Here is a 20,718-nt window from a genome sequence, read left to right as displayed (position 1 = left end):
ACATGTTCTGAATGTGAAATTATTATATAAATAGCGCTGCCAGATGTACAATACGATACAATGTACGATCGATAACACAAAAAGTGCCATAATGTACGATCAGAAGCGGATTAATGCACAGACTGACCTAGGCTGCACCCTCTGGTGCACACCATATTTTACACAGGGGTCATACAGATTTTGAAGATTAAAATTCAAGCACCTTTCAAGCACTTTCAAAAGATTTCCAGACTCTAAATACCTTTCTCATCACATCTGGGGGTTGTTTCATTTCAATAAAGTATTTCTATTCTAAATATTAACCAGGTTATTCAAGGAGTCCTTTCAAATTCAGGCTTATTACTTTAAATTAATTGTTTAAATGTAATTCTTTCCAAACTTTGTACGAACCCTGTTTAGCCTCTACACTACTCTGGTTTTAAACGGCAGAAAGCATAGTGTACACTATTCATAACCTTTCACATCCAGTCTACATTTGTGCAATAAAATTGGTTCAAAGCAAAATCTTTGTTAACGTTTCCCATTTTTAAATATAGTCTTTAATACAGCGGGTTTGATGGAGACACGTAAAACAGCTTTACAGTGATTTCATGTTGCACAACAGAACAGAAACCACTGTGGATGCACTTCAATAAATACAAGAGTAGAACCGAACGTAAGGCTTAGTTCTGTGTTTGTACGTCGTGGTTGAAAATCTCTTTGCTCTTCTACTAAAGAAGAGTCTTTCAGTCCAGAATCAGTGAATCCACTGCCGTTCATCTGGTGAATCACACACACACACACACCAGGTGTCAGCTTACAAATTGACTCTTTCAACCCAAACATCGTGGGTTCATCGAGTTGAAAACTAGCATCAAAGGAGACTAATGAGTCTCCCACATAAACAAGAATATAACCAATGACACACCTCGATAAAAAAAACACACCCTCGCGGGGTCTTCTCATTACTGATCCGATCAGTGACAGGAAATACCTCCGCGGATGAAGACGAATTAAGAGAGGGGTGTTAGTGGACGGTCTACATCTGGATTCCCAGTCCAATCTTCTTTTTTTCAACTATTAATTCCCCAGAAAGCTCCTGGAAAGGAAACCGGGGGGGGGGAGGGGTGGTGGTGGTGGGGGATCCAGCGAACTGGGACCAACACACACGTCCCTGAAAAGCACACTGCATTTGACCAGAGTGTATTTGGTCTGTGGTTAAAGGCTGTGTCCTGGAGATATATTTGGCCCTAATGTAGAATCAGATGAGTCGTGGGTGAGGGTTAGTACAGCCTGGAGGAGGAGGATGAGGAGGAGCCGGTGAGGTGGTCCCAGTTGTTGTAGAGAGCGTAGGCACCAGACAAGGCTAAACCAGCCAGACCTCCTCGTGCGACCCCCCTTAAGCCACCTGCAAACACACAGTGGGAGCAGAATGAGTGACGGAGCTGTGCGCGAACAAAAAAAATAGACATGCGTCAAAAACTTCTGTCCAACAGCTACTTCAGGAAATAATAGTTATTTTATTTTACCCAAAATACCAGACAGAGCGCTGGCGTTCACCACCAGAGTTAGTCGTTGTAAAACTGAGCTAGCAAGAAAATAGCAGCTAAATGTAGCTTTATTGTCAGCCAGGAAGGTGTGAATATAAACCAGAAAAGACACTTACTGCCTGATTTAAAGAGCATCCCAGTTAGCGTCCCAGCAGCCACTGTGTTGATGTCGTCTTCTGCTCCTCTGGCCTTCTCTATCGCCACTCCAAAAACACTATACAACAAGGCTGCGACGGAAAGGAAACGAGCACAGTTTCATAAAAGGTGGCAAAAAAAAGAAGAAGCTCAGAGCACATCTTTACCAAACAAGAGTCAGTTAACATAACCGCCATCAACAAGGAATACAGAAAATCACACTAAGGGCGCACTCACATTGACCTTCCGCACCGTTCCCAGGGCTTTAGGATACTTGTCCCCCCCTCCCTCTCCCCCTGCTGGCCAGCCTGAACTCACACTGCCTGGGCCTCGCGCAAATGCTTCTTGCTGCCTATACGTCATCACGCCATAACACGTCACATGCATTGATGACATCATCGCAATGCGTCGCTTTGTTTCCAGATCTTTCCGTAGACCTCAGAGTTTTTGTGCGTCTTGTCGACTGTTTTTGAATCGTTTCATCGACCAAATCTGCAGTAAACACTCCACCTCTGCATCACACCAACATGAACCTTTCACCGCCATTGTTTTAAATGGCCGCGCATGGTCCATCTTTTTTTTCCTATGTCCAAACAGGCGCACATAAAATGACGTGAGAGCCACCGTGGGTGTCGTGCTCGTGCTCGTACACATGCGCACGCTCGTGCTCGTACATGTGCAAACGCGCTCTACAAAAGCCCACCTCTCTCAAACGGGCTGTTGACGGCCAACTGGCCGCAGCTAGACGCAAAGCGGTTGCACTCACACGGGTCAAAGGCACTAGGCTCTACCGGAAAAACCTGTTTTGGCCCGGTGCGGAAGGACAGTGTGAGTGCACCCTTAGATCTTTAAATATGTAATGTTTGTGTTCATTTGGCAATCTTATAACGGTCTTACCAACAGAGCCCAGAGAATTGGCCCATGAAGCACCCTGCCTGGTCACCATGTTGAGGATCCTGGGGAGAGAGAACAAACATGTAGAGGACATTTAAAGTGGTCCAGGTGCCGTAACAGTAACGATATCAGTGGAAAAGTGTGTCTGTACTCACTGCACATTACGAGGTTTGGACCATCCCATGTCTCGAGTCTCCTTCAGGCTCACCCTGAGACCATTTACAGCTCCAAGTGCTGCTCCTGAAGTCCAAAAAAAGAACAGGTTAAAACCCACAAACAAGTACTTCCAGGGTTCCCACACATTTTCCAAAGTCAAATTCAAGCACTTTTCAAACATTTCAAGGCTTTCCTTTGAGCTTAAACCTAAAATGTTCATTGCACTTCTTCGTCACATTAAATCAGATGTTATTGTGCAATACACGTACAAAAATGTATGTTTCATGACATCATTGTACAGAAGGGACAAATTAAAATACAGCAAATTGTCATGTTTCAAAATGTGTCACCTGTTTGTGAGTGTCCTGTGTAACCTACATTTCAAGCGCTTTATTCAATATTCCAGCACTTTTCAAACCAAAACACCAGGTTCAAATTAAAAGTGTTTCCAGCACCTGCAAGAACCCCGTAGTCTTAGCAAGTCCATCCAAATATCGGTCACATCATATCTCCATAATAATATATATATATATCACAACCCACGGCAAAAAGACTTTTCAATTCATAAACCTCCGTCAGAGCCTCAGTCGCCCAGCGGGACTAAATCACATCTGTAAATTCTGTCCACATACTCCTAGTATAGTATTTATGGTATGTGTACATTGTTTATAGTATTTTTTTGCATAAGCATGCATATAATACCCATACTACAGTACATATCCCATACATATCATATATTATATCATATAGTGCATGTACATTTCCATCCCCGCTGTCTAAGTGCCCATGTTCCGTTCTGTGTTTTTTACTTATTTCTTATACCCAGATATTTTTATTTTATCTTATTTTTATTCTATTGTATTCCACCATATTCCGTTGTGCCAGATTGCTGCAACAAAATAATTTCCCTTCGAGTATGAATAATGTAATTATCTATCTATAGCATGTTTTCTGCAAATACAATAAATAAGAAGTCTATATGAAACAACCACATGATCCTTATACTCCTGACAATACTTGAAATAAATTAAAAGTACTGCGTATTTTCTCATTTTATTAATGACTTCAGTGCAAAATGAGCAAAACCTGCAAGGATCAGAACAAGAGTGTTGTGAAAAATATGTAAAAATGGCAGTAATGGCGTTCGGTTGCTTGTTTTCCGACGTTGCTAAAAGAAATTATAAATAAATATATATACACACAAAAATATTATACCATTTTGACAATATTGTCGAGCCCTAATTGGGATATTTTCACAATGAAACAGGAAAGAGCCCTTTAAAACACTGTCAAATTATCATTTTATGCTTTTGAAATAAGATATTTTCTCATTTACACCTAAAGGCTGAGGTCAAAACATGAGAAACAGCCACAGAGTACAGAAAGTATACAAACAACGCGAACAGCAGTGTCCACATACATCAAGGTCTAGCTGCACTGCGGACACATACAAGTGTAGTCTAGTGTTTTCAAACTTGAGCACAATGTAATGACGCTGTGTGACACTGTGCTGTCATCTCTCACCAGTCATACAGGATCCTCCAATGGTGAAGAAAGCCAGTTCAAACCTCCCTCTTGTTTTATTGGCGCCTGTTGGCAGAATGAACTCATCTGTGTCCTGAAACACAACATCAACAGCTGTTACAGTCAGAAAAAATACACTCAGAGTACATGTTAGACAGGCAGCTGAGGAAAAATGGCGCTTATGACCGTCTTCTACACTGCGGTCAGTCCGTCCTCTGCACATCTATCTAAAAGACATTCATAGACTTCAGCGTGCCATCGGGTCAGCTGAGAAAATCACTGGCGTCCACCTGCCCTCCCTCCTGGACTTGTATCTTGCAATAACCAAAAAGCAGGCTGGGAAAGTGACTGAGGACCCCACTCACCCTGGTCACAACCTCTTTGAACCCCTCCCCTGTGGCAGACGTTACAGATCTCTGCACGCCAGCAAATGCAGACATAAAAACAGCTTCTTTGAAGTGAGAAGTGTGTCTGTCTCTGTCTTTTTGTCCGTCTTTTCTCTCTTTCTCTCTCCCTTTCTTCCTCCACAACCGGTCAAGACAAACGTCCTCTACAGAGCTGGGTCTGTCTGACGTTCCTGTCTGTTATAGTGAAGGTTTTCGTTGCCACCGTACTCTACGGGGGAATTGTTGGGTCTATGTAAATCATAAATAAGTCATAGAGTGTGGTCTATACCTACTCTGTAAAGTGTCCTGAGATAACTTTTGTTATGATTTGGCAATATAAATAAAATTGAATTGACTATTGTAATGGTCTTCTGACAGGACTCTCACAGAAAAGTTCATTCAGAACAGCTGCAGCTGGAGTTTGAACCCGAACAAAGAGATCAGATCACATCAGCCCGGTTCTTAAGACCTTACTTTCGCTCCCAGTCAGCTACAGAATAGATGTTAAAGTTCTGCTGCTGGTTTACAAATCACTGAATGGTTATGTGCCCTGTGATAGACTGGCGTCCTGTCCAGGGTGTACCCCGCCTCACGGCTGATGTCAGCTGGGATCGGCTCCAGCACCCCCGCGACCCCGACCCCGGGATAAGCGGTTGAAGATGAATGAATGAATGAATGAATGGTCTTGGTCCAGAAAACACAAATGACACGTTAGTAGAGTATAAACCCAGTTGAGTTCAGGTCAGAAAGTGGAGCACAGAGTTCAAACTAGACTCAGTGAAGCAGCATTTTAACTGGAACAAACTACCAGCAGATCTGAAATCAGCCCCAACTGTGAGCACTTCCCATCTATTTTATTTTACCTTTTCTAATCTATTCTTCTTTGCTCCTGCTTTTAACTGTGTTTAGTCTTTATGTAAACAATGAGTTGCCCTGGTATTAAATCCGCCTTAATGCCTTAATTCTGATACTAAACACATCCCTTTAACCCAGATACTAAGATGCTACTTTACCTGAACAAGGTACCGAGGGTCCACATTGAGGTAAGGAGACAGAGGACTCATTCCAGTCACTGAAAATCACATAAAACAAAAAATATAAATTAACCTTTTCCATAATTCAACACTTGAATCTAGAGAAAGTTTTATTTACATGTTTTTTTAAAAGGCCATGAACCTAGCTAAACAGTTACGTCACAGCTGTCACCGGTGTAACTGCTAACTGAAGCTAACGGTTCGGTAAAAACCACACATGTCGCTTACAGGGAACACCGGAGAGCTCTGTGTTGGAGTATTCAGGTGCACCGCCCCCAAAGAGGCTCCCGATGCCTCCTTTCATGCCTCCTGATCCCTGTGAGTTGTCCATGATCCGAGGGGGTCACCTGGAGAGCACTGGAGCCGGTGAGGAGCTGCTAATGTGGCTAACGTTAGCAGGCGCTACCTGACCGAGTAACTGTCGCAATCCTCAGAATTCAAGACAAACTGAGTAACAACGAGCTGCTGGATTCACCGACACCGACACACGTTGTCCCGTTTGATGTCTACAATAAACCCTGAGTGGGGTTACGGGTGAAAACGCAGGGTTTTCGTTACAAACTACTAACTGAGCTTCGTCTTCTGGTGAGACCCTGACCTCCAGTATCACGCTCTGCCGTAAAGCGACACCTGAAGCCGGGCTGACGTAACGACAAGGCTAATGGAAGGAGGCTGAGTCACCAAAAGGCTCAATATGTGACGCACTGTCCCAAACGTGAATATTTTTTTTTGTTTTTGTTATTTTTATTCACTTTTCTATGTTTTATTGTCTTTGTACATTTTAATGTATGTTATAATTATTTATACATTTAGAAATCAACTTTCATGTGATAAAAGTAAAGTTTACGTTGGTTATTTTCAATACAATTTAAGTGGGAATATATTGTATTTGAAAAAATATATATCTGTAAATATCTGCCCTCCATCGGAAGTGAAATCATTTTAAAAATTTAAATTAAAAAATTAAATAAATAAATAGTAAAACCAAAGAGCACCTAAGCGGAAACTTTATTTCTAGCGCCATCTGCCGGAACCCTCCAACACCGCATCTCTAGGTCCATTGCGCATGCGTCACAGCCCAAAACTATTTATTTTAATGTGCTTTTTGTGTCCCAGCCTCCTCTCAATGGCCTTGAACAAAGCTGACCATGAAAGGTGGAAAAACCACACAATACTGCAATGAATCAGTCATCAATCATTTTTATCTCATTATTTCTATAACATGACTTATTTAAACAAGTTTTTATAAAGTTTGTGGGACCCCACGACTTTACGACCCCTCCACCCATCTGGGGTCTGTTTACTCAAAATAATACAAAGGTCAAAAGGTGTCAAAAGTGACTCCAGGCAGGACATTTTTTAATTGTTTTTTTCAACAATTTGATCATATTGGGGAAGCATTTTACAATAACACAGTGTTCAAAGAATTAACCTGTAAGATAAAATCAGACAAGATAAGTAACGATATCCTTTATTGGTCCCACAGTGGTGACATCTTCAGTTACAACAGTAGAGGAGGATCGTGCAAATGACAAAAGCATCAATAGCAGATGCAGAATATAATAAGGACCAATGTAAACAGTAAAAAAGTAAATAACAGTTAAAAAAATAGCCAAAAACAGTATTTAAAAAAGGGCAAGTGACAGTAAAACACACAAAAATATAAATAAACGGTACCTACTAAGTAGAAAAGTAAAAAAACAACAACCTCTAATTCAAGATTAGGCCTGTCTTAATAATTTAATTTTCACGGTTCTACCTACTTAAAAGTACAGACGTAGCCTTTCACATAGTGTCAACTTTAATTAATCAAAGACATGGTTTACTGCACAATTCATTTACAAACAGCAAGTACAAATCTTAACAAAATACACAAATATCAAATAAGGACCATGAATAAATAAGATTGTATTGTTTAATTTTATTTGTATTTGTTACACATCTCCATCTCCCTTTGTTTTCTATCTCTTTCTGTAATAAAGGCGCAAAATATTCAAAATAACTTGAGATTCTGCTTTTAATCGGCTCATGTTCGCTGCTCACCTGTTGCAGTTTATTGCAAATCTTGTCAGAGGAGTTCCTCCCGAGCTTCACAGGGAGGCAGTAGAGAGCTGACAGTAAACACACACACCGGCTGTAGACGGGTCAAACCTGTTGGTTCTGGTCCTCCTCGGTCCTCTCTCTCTGATTTAGTCCAGTTTTCTCTCACTCACCACAGATGCAAGCTGGATTTGTTGGAACAGCTTGCATCAGGTGAATAGAGAGGACGAGTTAAACAAATAAATATATAAATAAAACACCTGTCTGACCTCTAAATGCATCACTCCACGCCTTATTCACATACTCACCCATGATGCAACAGGGAGACAGGGCCGTGCGCACACGTACGTGCACGTTCACGCAGCCCCCGGGGCCATCTGCTGCCGGTCAAAGGGACAGAGGCACTGAAGGAATTTAGTGTGTTGAATTTCCCGAATAACAGAGCATCTTATTTGGATTCTGCCATTGTACGTGTGTATTCAGACGGGGCCAAGTGGAGCGATGAAGTTTGCCATTGTCGCCCAGTGTGGGTGTTTTCAGCCTCTCTGGCATCATCTGTGAGTTAGTGTTCTCTGTGTTACTGCCCAGTGTGCCCACTGTCTTTCCCACAATGCTCCATTCAGCCCCGGGCCTCTCTCTCTCTCTCTCTCTCTCTCTCTCTCTCTCTCTGCTCTCACACTCTCACACTCTCAGACTAAGCTGCCACCCATTTTGTTCCTCTGGCTAATCATCATCATCATCATCATCATCATCATCATCATCATCATTATCATTATCATCATTATCATCATCATCATCGTCGTCGTCGTCGTCGTCTGCAAACCAAATTTTCAGTTGTGGGATAAAATAGCTGTGATGTCATGTGTTATCTTTTTTTTCAGCCTTCATTTCCTCTCTCCCTCTCTCTCTCTCCCTCCCTCTCTCTCTCTCTCTCTCTCTCTCTCTCTCTCTCTCTCTTTCTCTTTCTCTTTCTTTCTGTCTCTCTGAGCTCCCAAACACAAAAGACAGAGAGGCCACGACAGGACCCCAGTGTATGCTGGTTGTCAAGGAGACAAGGAGACAGTGTTGGGTCTTTAAACGGCCTCAGAGGGGTGTGTGTGGTGTTAGGGGGGAGTTGGCCTTATTTACATGGGAAGAGGACAAGGGGAGAGAGGGAGAGAGAGAGAGAGAGAGGGATAGAGAGAGAGAGAGAGAGAGAGAGAGAGAGAGAGAGGGGTTTGAAATACAACTTTTGAGCAGCTTATAGGGACTCCGGCTAAAATCGTTCCACCGCTCGGGCATCAAATATTTACCAAGCGGGGGAAATCTGGAGTTGTTCATTATGTGGGGAATGCTGTGCATACATAGTAATGTAAATCAACCTGTCTTTTCCTCTCTCTTTATCTCCCACACACACACACACACACACACACACACACACATGTACAGCTTTGATTGTAAGCGATGGGAGCTCTGGGCCCCAGTGTTGGCAAAAAGCGAAGGGCTGACTGCAGAATACATTACCAGATGCTCGGAGAGTGTTTCATACCAGACGAGGTGAAAAAACACAGAAAAACAGCACGAAACTTGACTGAAAACAGGACAAACAGAGACAAGAGTACACACCCATGAAGAAACACACTCATGCATCCCCCCCCCACACCCATGTATACGTTCTCTCTCTCCTGTGCTATCTCCACTCTGCTCCTTCCTCTCCAGAGGACTGTCACACCGGGTCCTCTCTGTGTGATCGTGGGGCTGGGGGCTCGACTCCTGAAGCCTGAAGTTCAATATCGCCCCTCGACTCCACAATGAAAGCAGGAAGGGCAGGGAGAGGACGAGTGAGCCACCCACTGCTGCATTCACAACGGGAAGAAAAAAAAAGCCCCCACACGGGATTTTCTCAGTGTTTTTCTGCCTTGTGAAAACCTGAAATGTGCAGTTTTAGAGCGAACTTCCAGCGTTAAAGGTTCAAACAATAGTTTTCAAAAGAGAAAATTAAAAAGTTCAGAGTTAAAGGAGAGACATAAAAGAAAAGAAGGGATCTGTAAAAGTAGAAGAGAATAAATGTAGAAATAAATTAATGTAAAAAAAAAAAGAAAATTAAATGATTTATTTACATTTGCACTGTTGTGTTGTACATAAGAACAAATATATGATATATGTGGCAGTATAGTATTTTATTGATTTGTTCATTTAGGTCTGTATACATTTATTTATATATTTATATATATATATATACGGGTCTATATAGAATTCTTTGCATATAAATCACTTCACTTATTTGTTTTGTTTTATGATATGATATTTAATGATTAAAAATAATTAATATATTAATAAATACAATTAATGAATTCATAAAATAATAATTCATTATTCATTATTAATTAATATAATCCCTTTATTTGTCGCTATTCTTTTCCCTATTGCTTTTGCCCTGTCGTCATATTTCCACATTAATTTAGTCTTTTGTCTACTATTGTCTTTTATGACAACTTTTGTTTTTAACTTATTTATTGTTCAATTTATTTGTCTTTAAAATTTCTCTATTACATCAACATTTTTTGAAATTCCTTTATTCATGATTTTATTCATTCCTCTTTATATTTCCATATTTATTAAGTCTTTTATTAATCGTTATTTCTTTATATGGCAACTTTTGTTTTTAACTTATTTATTATTATATTCATTCCTCTTTATATTTACACTTTTTAAAAAGTCTCTATTACCGTAACATTTCTTAAAATTAAATGATTTGTGATTTTATTTATTCCTCTTTATATTTCCATATTTATTAAGTCTTTTTTTTATCTATATCTCTTTATATGGAAAAGTTTTCTTGGTAACTTATTTATTATTCAATGTATTCCTCTTTATATTTCCACTTTTTCAAATGTCTCTATTACCTAAACATCTTTTAAAATCAAATTATTGTGATTATATTTATTCCTCTTTATATTTCCATATTTATTTAGTCTTTTATTTAACTATATCTCTGTATATGACAACTTTTCTTGTTCACTTATTATTCTATTTATGCCTTTTTGTATTTTCATTTTTTCAAAAGTCTCTATTACGTCAACATCTTTTAAAATTAAGTTATTTGTGATTATATTTACTCTTCTTTATATTTCCTTTTATTTGTCTATATCTCTTTATATGGAAACTTTTCTTTTCAACTTATTAATTATTATATTTATTTCTCTTTTTATTTACACTTAAAATGTGGAAAAATGTCTCTATTACATAAACATTTCTTTAAATTAAATTATTAGTGATTTTATTTATGTCTCTTTATATTTCCATATTTGTTTAGTCTTTTATTTGTCTCTATGACAACTTTTGTTTCCAACTTATCCTATTTATTCCTCTTTATATTTACACTTAAAATGTGGAAAAAATGTCTCTATTACGTCAACATTTTTAAAATTTTAATTATTAGTGATTTTATTTAATCCTCTTTATAGCTCCATACTGATTTCCCTTCTCTTTCACACACGCATAATTGTTTTTAAAGTAAAAAAAGAGCCTAATAAAACGAGTATAGGTGCTGTGACACACGCTCGCTGTGGTTTTCAGAGGGACCCTGTGTAACATTTACTCTGCAGATGTTTGAGGGCGAGCTTGCACAATCAATTTCCCTTTAATTCCCCAGGCTCGTCCTCCGAACTTGAACCCCCCCACCCCTCTTTTTTTTTGTTCCTGTTGTACATGTGCATGCCTCAGAGAAACCATGGTGAGCTGGGTGTGTTTTCTTCTCTCTTATTGCACGCATCGGTGTGTGTGTGTGTGTGTGTAACGTCGACTTAAATAGCAGGAGTAGATAGAGAGAAAGAGAGAGAGCACAGAAAAGGAGAAGTGGGGGGGAATAAACATGTTGTGCATTTTGTCAGGAGTATTTGCTGCCCCCCCCACCCCTGGGTGTCTTTAGTGTTTGGTGATTAGTATGCAGAAAGGAAGCTGATTTGCATAATTAAGTGCTACAGAGAAAAAGCAACAAAGTTGGTTAGTTTAACAACTATGAGTTTAATGGTGTACAAAGAGTTATTCTTGCTCACTTTAAAAAGTTAAAAGTCCATCACATATCTTTCTTTACTTCTTCTTTTTTAGACACACACATTTGTTTTTAAAAGGAATCCAAAGCAGAGACAGATACAATTAAAGTGGTTAATCATCACAGAAACAGTTAGTAACCTACACTTGGCACCGAAGAGTCGATTAATGTTGTGCTACACTGTTAATTGTCACACTCGTCGAATACAAAAGGCACAAGAGGGCAAGCGACGCTGATCTCAGAGGCTCGAGTTAATACAGAGGTCATCTCCAGTATATCAGGACATTACTAATAATGACACATGAAGGATATCACACTCGTCCAATGACTCTGCGTAATAAGGCTTAATCTTCTTATCTGAAAAGGTCGTTTAATGTTATTTTCACGTACAAAATAGAATATAAAAATACATTATAAACTTGTTACAGATGTTGCGGCTCCATGGTTTTCTCTTTTCTTACGTCAAGGCAGCTGGTTTTGTGTGTATATGTGTGTGTGTGTGTGTATAACTGTGCCACACCTTCTGAAAACAAACAATAAAACAGATACACATGCAGAAATATAGATGTGGACGACTTCGTCTCCAACGAAACAAACAAACGAAACAAAAAAAAAGGTAAAATGTAACACTGTTCTCTCGAGGTTTCCCAACCTCGCATAAACAATTCAGACGTAGCTGCTGCTTCAATATTGCATCGCACTTCCATTTCCTTATTTTGTTCTTTTGGCACTTAAAATCTGAATTGCGAAGAATTATGGATGTAAAGCCATAAAACACACGTGAGGACAATTCATCTGCATAAATCCAACAGGACGTAATTTCACGCCGGGGCACAAATCTGCGGTGGAGTAGCAAAAGATTTAGGTGTAACATTGTTCCATCGCTTTTAAAATAAATAAAGGCACTGTTGTTCAAGCTCAGACAATACTGTAGTGTGACAAAGGCATCGTTGTGGAAGTGCAACCCTCCCTCTGTGTGTATCTGTGCTGCTCAGACTTGGCATTTCTACTGCATATGTTGAGTCATTATTGGGGAACTTTACCTATTAACAAAAACCTTGAGATACTTTGGCATTTTGGATTCCAGTTTGTTATTTTTTCCTTACTGAGCACCTGTGAAAAAGGCTCCGCGTTGGCATTTTACTTCGCCGAACGACGACTTCTTCTTCCACGTGTCGAGGAAACGAGGCACGGAATAATACGAGCTTTAAAAAGAAATGACATTTTAAAACACGTCGTTGGAATCACACGCTACATTTCAAGGAGAGAGTGTGTTTATTAATGAGCTCATTAAAGGTCCCATATCGGAAGTTGTGATGTCATAACTATACTATATATAGGTTGAAACTGACGCTACAGTGTCCTTACAGTCATTCCCCGGCAGCAATGATGGTGCGGAGGCGCCAAATATATCATAGAAAGTGGATACGGCCCCGCTGCTCAGCCCTGCAGACAATTTTTTCCATTGGCCAAAATCCAAGCCCCCAGCACAACGACTTCCTGGTTGATCCAATACGGAAGTGCCAAAAACTGCAGTTCTCTGAGTGTCCACTAGGAGTAGTTTGCACTATAGAGCAGTTTCTCATTGACCCCCATGTTAAACAGACCGTTTTCACAGCATCATTAAACCTGTTTAAGGCCTGAGACACAGAAACATGCTAGTCTGTATGTTTACGTCATATCTCCATGACAACACTGAGGGGGGTGAATTTTTTTGTACCAGGCTAGTTTTTATTTGATTGGAGGTTAAAGTGTATGAATAATTAGGGGCGTGGCCTCTTGAGTGACAGCTAGCCACTGGCCCTCACTTCTCCTCGGAGGTAAACGTCAGCCAGATAAATGTATCTCCCTCCCCCCCAACGTCACATACATGCCCTTTATTGGTAAGAGGAAATGAGGCGGACCCCGACGGGTATGCTATTCATTTTTTATGGAAAAAATCCCCCTGTGGCCCGCTTTTTCCAAGAGTGACCTGGCCAAGATGGCGGCATGAAGACTGTTACAACAAACCGTCTCGCGGGGCTTTCGCAAATTTTGGCTTTACCATCTAGACATGACCACAAGACAACTCCAACTGCAAACAAGGTCAGTTAGGACTCTTTCTACTATGAATTTTTAACCCATAGACTTTTTAGACTTTAAAACTTTCCTTGAGTCGAGAAAAGCGATTTAAAAAACGTACAAAACTCGTGGGCAAGTCCAGCAGGAGAAACAATACCGCGCATAAACAGTAGGATGAATGTCACGGAAGTAAACACAGACGCAAAGAAACCAGGCGAGCGATTCTCATTCAACTGAACAGGCGCCATCTTGGGCTCCGGTATCCAGTTCAGTTCTTGTAAAACATCCATGACAGAGACGCCAAGAGTGATGATGCAGAAGGCCCGAACCGCCGACCAATCGGAGGAAAAATTGGGCTTTTTTGAGGGGGCTTAAAAACACAGGCGCTTAAATGGAGCGTCTTAGACAGAGGGTGAATACAGGTGTTGTTCTACGGGTTCTAGTAGGAACCCAAATTAGAAATCTGAGTCCAAAAATGAGCACAATATGGGACCTTTAATGTATGTTTGTCCAGAAAAGAAGCATTCTCCCTAAATACGAGGTGCCCGATGAGGAAAAGATGCTTCAAAACATCAGCATATCTCGTTTAGTTTTAGTATTTATGAAGTGTTTAAATATTATTATCAGTCGAGTTACCGTGTTATTAATAGAGTCATTATTATTGCATCACGTGGACTGAGGACAGGGCAGCGAAGAGACAGCGTTTGGCACAGCAAGGGATTGGTTTAGGAGCTTTTCACCAGTTTGGGGCCCGACCCCAGTCACGTCTCCTGGTTACGCATGGCGACAACTGTTACAGATTGGGATTTCGACGGGTTAAAGACATTCTCAGACTGGCTTTGGACTTTTGGAAGGAAGGCACGCTTGGTAAAGTTTAGGTTAGGACGTGGTGATGGGCGGGGTCCTGAGGTTTATTCCCATGATCGCTGTCGTCTGGTTGGCCGGTTAGACAGAAGCAGCCGGGTTGTTCCCAATGTGCTGGTCTGGTTGGCTGAGCTGGGGGAGTGACGGGGCCGTGGGCCAATGAGCACGCCAGCAGGCAGAGATGGGTGGGTCATCAGTGGGCGGAAAGGTCAGAAGGTCAAGGGGTCATGGGTTAGTTGCCGTGGCAGCTAGAGTTAGACAGACAGAGACGGACAGACGTGGAAAGGAAACAAAAAGGGCACATAAAAGGGGACATAAAAAGAAAAAAAGATAGAAGAGAGATTAGTGTCAGCTAGTGGCGTCAGGATGACAACAAGGCAGATCTACTGCAGTCACACAGCATGAGGGGCGCCGCGTACGAGCCGCACAACACCTCCATGAGCCGCGCATAACCATTCAGAAGGACTCACATCAGCCACCGGGTGGTGACGTGAGGAATGGCTGGTTTAGCGATGCTCACATGGGCTCATGAAGGTGTTAGCAGGGTTAAGTTTAAGGAGATGCCCCTCCTGCCGTGTGACCGCTGCTATAGTGATACTACTCATGCTAGCTGGGCTACGTCTAGCACAGACAGACAGTGAAACCATGGACAGAGAGGGAGACAGCATGGTTTCATGTGGGTGAGAGAGTGACCTTTATGTCCAAAGAAAAATGTGTCTGGGCCTCAGAAACACTTTTGCTTACTGACAAGTAGAGCTATTGTTTAGCAGCAGGCGTAAGATCTGGATGATGAACAGTTGTGATTAACTGATTATTGATCATGGTTTGATCCGGGAGTATTAGAAGAGCACCCGGTGACTACAGTAAGCAAAGAGGCGCCGTAAGAGACAGTGATGAGAGGTTAAGAGATGGTGATTTTAGAGGGACTTAAGAAACAATTTAACAATAGACAGACTAACTACAAGAATTTAGAGGCTTTGCTTTTCTTTAGAGATTTTTTTTTCAATAGTCATCTTTATTGCCTTTTAGTGTTTTTTGTCCATCGTGTACAACAAGAGCACCACCGCTCACACACACACGCACACACACATATATATTGTAGCTAGCTGGTCCATTTCTATTGCATAAAACAGTCACGAGGCCTGTGAATCGAGAAGGTCGCCTCGTCTTAAACAGACGGAGCGAAGACACTGCCTTCATTGCCACCGTTTCGCGGTGGCTAAAACAGTAGTAGCTACACACCTTGAATACAAGTTTGAAGTTTACATGGAGACACTTCATCTATAAAAAGCATATCGTAAAAATAAAAATGTACAAACTAAATAAAAAGAAGAAAAAAAAAAAAACTACAAGTATTTCCAAAGCGATCTTGTTCCATAAGCTTCATATAAGCACTTAAATCCTTAAAATCCCTATATACAAATTTATTTTGCAGCTAAATACATGGTAACAGCACCACTCTGGCTAGGAAATATATGAAAGATGTAAACAGCCCCAATGATAAAGTCCAGTGGGCGACCGATAAGACCACAAACAACAGTATTTCATACAAAAAGAGCTTGTAACACAGACTTCAGTAGTTATCACATGCTGTGTTTTAGTAGTAAAGACCAAAGATCATGTTGAATTGAACGACCTTCAGAAAACAAGACAATCACTGTTACTTTAAGTGTCATATAGTCATTGGGCACAACACAGGATTTAATTCTTCATAATAATAATAATAATAATAAAAAATGGTGGAAATCTACTGGAATGAAGTTGGGTATAAATAAAAACCTCCCACAGTTATTCGTCGGGTCAAAAGTAGTAGTGAAGAGATAAAAACAACAACAAAAAAACGTTTCTGAGAGAGGACTCCGAATCCAGAGTCACAAGGACCGAGTCACATGAACGGAGCGATCCATTCTAAGTGAGAGGGTCCCGGCCTGCGAGCCGTCCGGTTTATCTACCAGCCGAGCGAAGATAACCGCCGCCGCTGTCACCCCTCACATGGTTCCTCCCAATCTGCTCACTTAGTTCACTGTTTACACCGACGCTGCTCCAGCGCTTGACCTTTTTTTTGCCTGATATTTCTTTTTTTTCTTCTAGGCATACCGTATTACAGACGCATGTAAACTGAAATTGGTCCATTGGTCTGCATGCATGCACGCACACACACACACACACACACACACACACACACACACACACACATACACATAAAGTGGCTGGTGAGCTAACTAACCTCTGTCTGGGGTCACTACCCTTTGGTAAGGATGGATTCTCTTGTCGTGGCGTCGTACCTTAGTGGTCATGGCACCTGCTAACAGCCATTGACATCGCCAAAACAGAACACAGAAGGTTACTCATCAGAAAGACATCAAACAGTCCACCCATGGCACCAACATTAGTGAAACCAGGAATTTACAGAGTGTTCGAGGCTGAGGGCGAAAAATAAGTCGAAACATCTACGCGACAGAATTCTTGTTGTCCTGTGGTCTTCTGTCCTCTAGAGAAAATATTAATCCAAACCACTAATTTCTCACTACGCTTCACTAGATTCAACATCAGCTGTAGGCGAAGTCACTCTAATAGCTCTGTGATTAAAAATAAGCTTTAACATATATTAAATCACAAACAGCGGCGCTAAAACATCTACGGGTTTCACTAAAATGCGTTAAAAATGACAAGCGGAAGCTGAACTATTATAAAAAACGTTAAATAGCTGTCACACCACAACACTAGTCTGCTAATACAAAGAGGAAATGAACAGGAATGGACACTTGACTACAGAATGACTGTCGAGGAATCTGTCGTCCTAAAGTATGAGCAAACTTTGAGTGTTTGCTCTGCGGGACAAGTATGTGTAGGGGGGGGGGGGGGGTCTCTGCAAGCCAGTCCGTGTGTTAGGAAGGTTTGCTATCGCTTAGCCTTTGGTTGGGAAAGCCATACCTGCAAAAACACAGGAAGAAGGGACTGTTAGCCCAACAATTAGCTTCAGCTTTTATGAATATGTATTGCGGATGTATTACAAGACCTGGATATGGTTGCCAATCTGTCCAAGTGGCACAACGTGGTCAAGACAACGGTGGCCGTGAGAGCATTAACAGAAAATGTCAGGTGTCTGGTTTCGTTCTGGCGGTTAGGACGCGTAAAGCTTTGTGTTTCGTTCGGGTTTGGCTATTTTTAAAAGCAGCTTGTTGAGAAATTTCAGTCGTTTTCTGACAGTTACTAAAGTCTGCGTCCATACGTGTCAAAACTGCAGATCCTCGAATGGCCACTTGAGACTTGCTCCTAAAATGAGTCAACGCTATAGAGCCTCATGTTAATATCTCCAACTTTACAGCAGAAATAAGTGTGTTTACAGCCTCTATAGATAATTCCCTCCTTCATGAAAGCTGTACTGCAGGGATTTCTTATATAACTCCTCCGTTTTAATTACATTAAGGCCTAAAGTTCTGCATAATTGATTTAATTCCATATTTTATACATTTTATGGAACAAATGAATACTTCTTCTCTCTTTCATGCCTCTTGTCTTAATCGGCAATATGTGAAAAATTCATTTTGTTTGCTTTTATGTAACCGTGTTAGCTGCTCTACACTGCTAACACTTAGTAACGGATGACATTTGACAGTAGCAGGCTGTTTGGTGTGGATAGGCGGCATTGTCTAAGTCACGTTGATTACATATAGAGTCATTACAAAGATGTTATTAGACTTAAAAATTGGTGCCATTGATTGTTTGGTTAGCGAATGTCAGAAAGTAGTGAAAAGTGAAGTTTTTTTTAGTCCAAAACTCCAAAATTATCAGTTTAATTTGTTGTAAAACAGAGAAAAAGGCAGGAAATCTCCATATTTGAGAGGCTGAAAACAGCATTTTCTGCCATGCATGAAATATTACTTACTAATTATTAATCCATTATCAAATATGCTGATTAATTTTCTGTTGACTAATCGTTGCAGTTCTACGTCTGTGGCTAGTTTACAGTTTACAGATGGGACACTGGCTGTTAAGGGAGAATTTTGACCTCTTGACAAACGGTCAAGAGGTCAAAATTCTCACCAATGATGTGAGACAAACATTTTCTTTGACTTCCATCTGCACACACCTTTATAGATGCATGTACACGCTGGATTCAAGTCTCAAACAGCGCGAGTGAAGAACTTCCATGTCTATAAAACTGTAAACAAGGCCAATAATGACTCACCGAGATCCTTTTATTATCACAAATTTAAGTCTAGAAATATTGGATTTTTACGCGTGATCGTTTACGCAGACAGAGGACCTAAGGATTTTTTGACGAAGGCGATTGGAGTCCAGTATCCAGTTCTTATAATACATCCATTGACCATGTAAGGCATGATGAACGTTTGATTTCCAAATACCTAATACTCCAGTTGAGTCAATCGGGTATTCCAATATGGAGGGCGTGAGTGTGTAGGGATACTCGTAGGGCGTGTAGATGATTCCAGATTCGGGCCCTTGTTGGACCAAGTGCGGATTGCCACCCTGCATGAGGGCGGAGCTCTGGATCTGACGAATCAGAGGCATGAGGGTCGGCGTGTTGACGGGGGCGGGGTTGCGCATGGAAGTAGGCAGGACAGGCGTCGGGCCTGTGATGATCCGAGGCGCCTGAGGTGTCCCTAGAGGGAAGCCGGCGGTGGCTGTTGCGGCACACGAACATACAATAACGCAAGTATGCACGCACCCACACGCCAGCGCACACAATAGACAGGGAAGAAGAGGAGAGGACAAACAGTCTATTTAACAGGAGAGACAGAGGCATCGTTCATATATACAGTGGACTCCTGTACCGAGAAGCCCTCCTTTGTCACCCACCAACCCTCCTCCACATGTTAACTATGATGTCATCCTTACGCGTCTTGACATTGGCGTCTCTGTAGGTCCCGTTGAGAATGGCCAGCTCCATCAACTGCATTTTCTTCAGGTTGTCCTCCCCCTCAGCCTACAGCAGGGCAGAGCAGCACAATCAGGACTGTCATTCAGCCGCTTGACGAGTAAATGAATTAACTTTTGTGGGCTCCAAAAGTCAGCAAGTGTTACAGTATGCTGATACCAGTTATGATGCAAGGGGGGAAAAGAAGTCACCGGATTCACCGATGTTTTCTTATTCTTGCTCTTCTCTTGGGGAAGAGGAGATTTTAAGAGCGGTCGAGAGCAAAACAAATAATTTTCAGGGTCCACAAATCGTTTTTGATCAAGTTTTAAATTCGAGGAACGTAAAAACATGAATATCATACACTTAAATGAAGATTATGACATGTTCTTTAATTATATCTTTTGTTATTACGCCCTGGAACATCACATTTACCTCGTTTATTTTACAGCGCGTCCCTTTCGCTAAAGCTCAAGTTCTTCTGCTTACAGCCTGTTCTTGGGCACGTGTCAGGGTATTTGCACACGGCACAAAACCTACCCTTATATAAGGTTTAGGCGGGCTTTATTGTCATTGCAAAGTACAATAAAATTTGGAGTGCTATTGACTTCTCTTAAGAGAAATTAAGATAAAACATGAGAGAAGTTTAAGAGGCTCATTGTCTGAGACTTTGTACACAGCCACTCCACCACGCGGGACATATTTAACTTCCTAGCTCCAGTTACAGCTGGGTGAAAAGCTTGACTGATTTACCGTCAGGATGCAAGGTCAACCGGGTTAAACTAACACGTATCATTAACTTCCCCCTCCACGCACACACAAACAGAGATTAACAGGTGTTCGGCTCCTGATTGCCTATTGACACATCTTACATCCTTTAACTTCTTGGGTCGGCCGATACCGTGCTGTGATCGGAGCGGAAGTGACGGCTGATTGCCGCAATAGAAATCCCCCTGCGGATCTTTTCAGTCTGTTTCTATTGTTGCGAATAATGCAGAGGGAGAAAAAGAGGGAGCCTTGTGATTTTCAAAATATGTGCTTTTGTGTGGGATAATTCAGATGGTCCCTGCGTCTGCATGCGTGCAGCTTATCTCTTAATGGTCGTCATGTATGTGCGTGTTTATGAATGCATGTGTGTCCGTTTTGGGGGGGGTGTGTGTGTGTGTAGGTGGGCTGGAGA

The 20,718-nt window shown here is 41.3% G+C and overlaps 2 protein-coding genes across 4 annotated transcripts in view; both read right to left on the bottom strand.

Moving 5' to 3' along the window:
- Positions 1-628: 628 nt before the first annotated feature.
- timm23a (translocase of inner mitochondrial membrane 23 homolog a (yeast)) lies at positions 629-6,251 on the bottom strand. Its single transcript, XM_083932872.1, has 7 exons — positions 5,887-6,251; positions 5,638-5,696; positions 4,239-4,332; positions 2,714-2,798; positions 2,562-2,620; positions 1,646-1,756; positions 629-1,387 (listed from the first exon to the last, which is right to left on the bottom strand). The coding sequence occupies exons 1-7, from the start codon at positions 5,987-5,989 to the stop codon at positions 1,263-1,265; spliced, it is 636 nt and encodes a 211-aa protein (XP_083788998.1). The 5' UTR covers positions 5,990-6,251; the 3' UTR covers positions 629-1,262.
- Positions 6,252-11,735: 5,484 nt separating this feature from the next.
- Positions 11,736-20,718, bottom strand: part of qki2 (QKI, KH domain containing, RNA binding 2) — a 19,007-nt gene continuing 10,024 nt past the window's right edge. Inside the window, exons 5-9 of one of the 3 annotated variants that reach the window (XM_083932776.1) lie at positions 19,520-19,607; positions 19,027-19,305; positions 17,591-17,614; positions 16,884-16,961; positions 11,736-14,904 (exon numbers count right to left, since the gene is read on the bottom strand). In XM_083932776.1, coding sequence (XP_083788902.1) covers positions 14,882-14,904; positions 16,884-16,961; positions 17,591-17,614; positions 19,027-19,305; positions 19,520-19,607 — 492 coding nt within the window. In that variant the 3' untranslated portion in view covers positions 11,736-14,881. Of the gene's footprint in view, positions 14,905-15,683; positions 17,615-19,026; positions 19,306-19,519; positions 19,608-20,718 lie in introns of those variants that run through there. The other 2 variants (XM_083932777.1, XM_083932778.1) reach the window with 2 other exon arrangements.

The sequence above is a fragment of the Echiichthys vipera genome (assembly GCF_963691815.1).
Source record: "Echiichthys vipera genome assembly, chromosome: 18".
Lineage (NCBI taxonomy): Eukaryota > Metazoa > Chordata > Actinopteri > Perciformes > Trachinidae > Echiichthys > Echiichthys vipera.
Note: the sequence above shows the minus strand (reverse complement) of the source record. Positions and strands in the feature narration are given on the sequence as shown.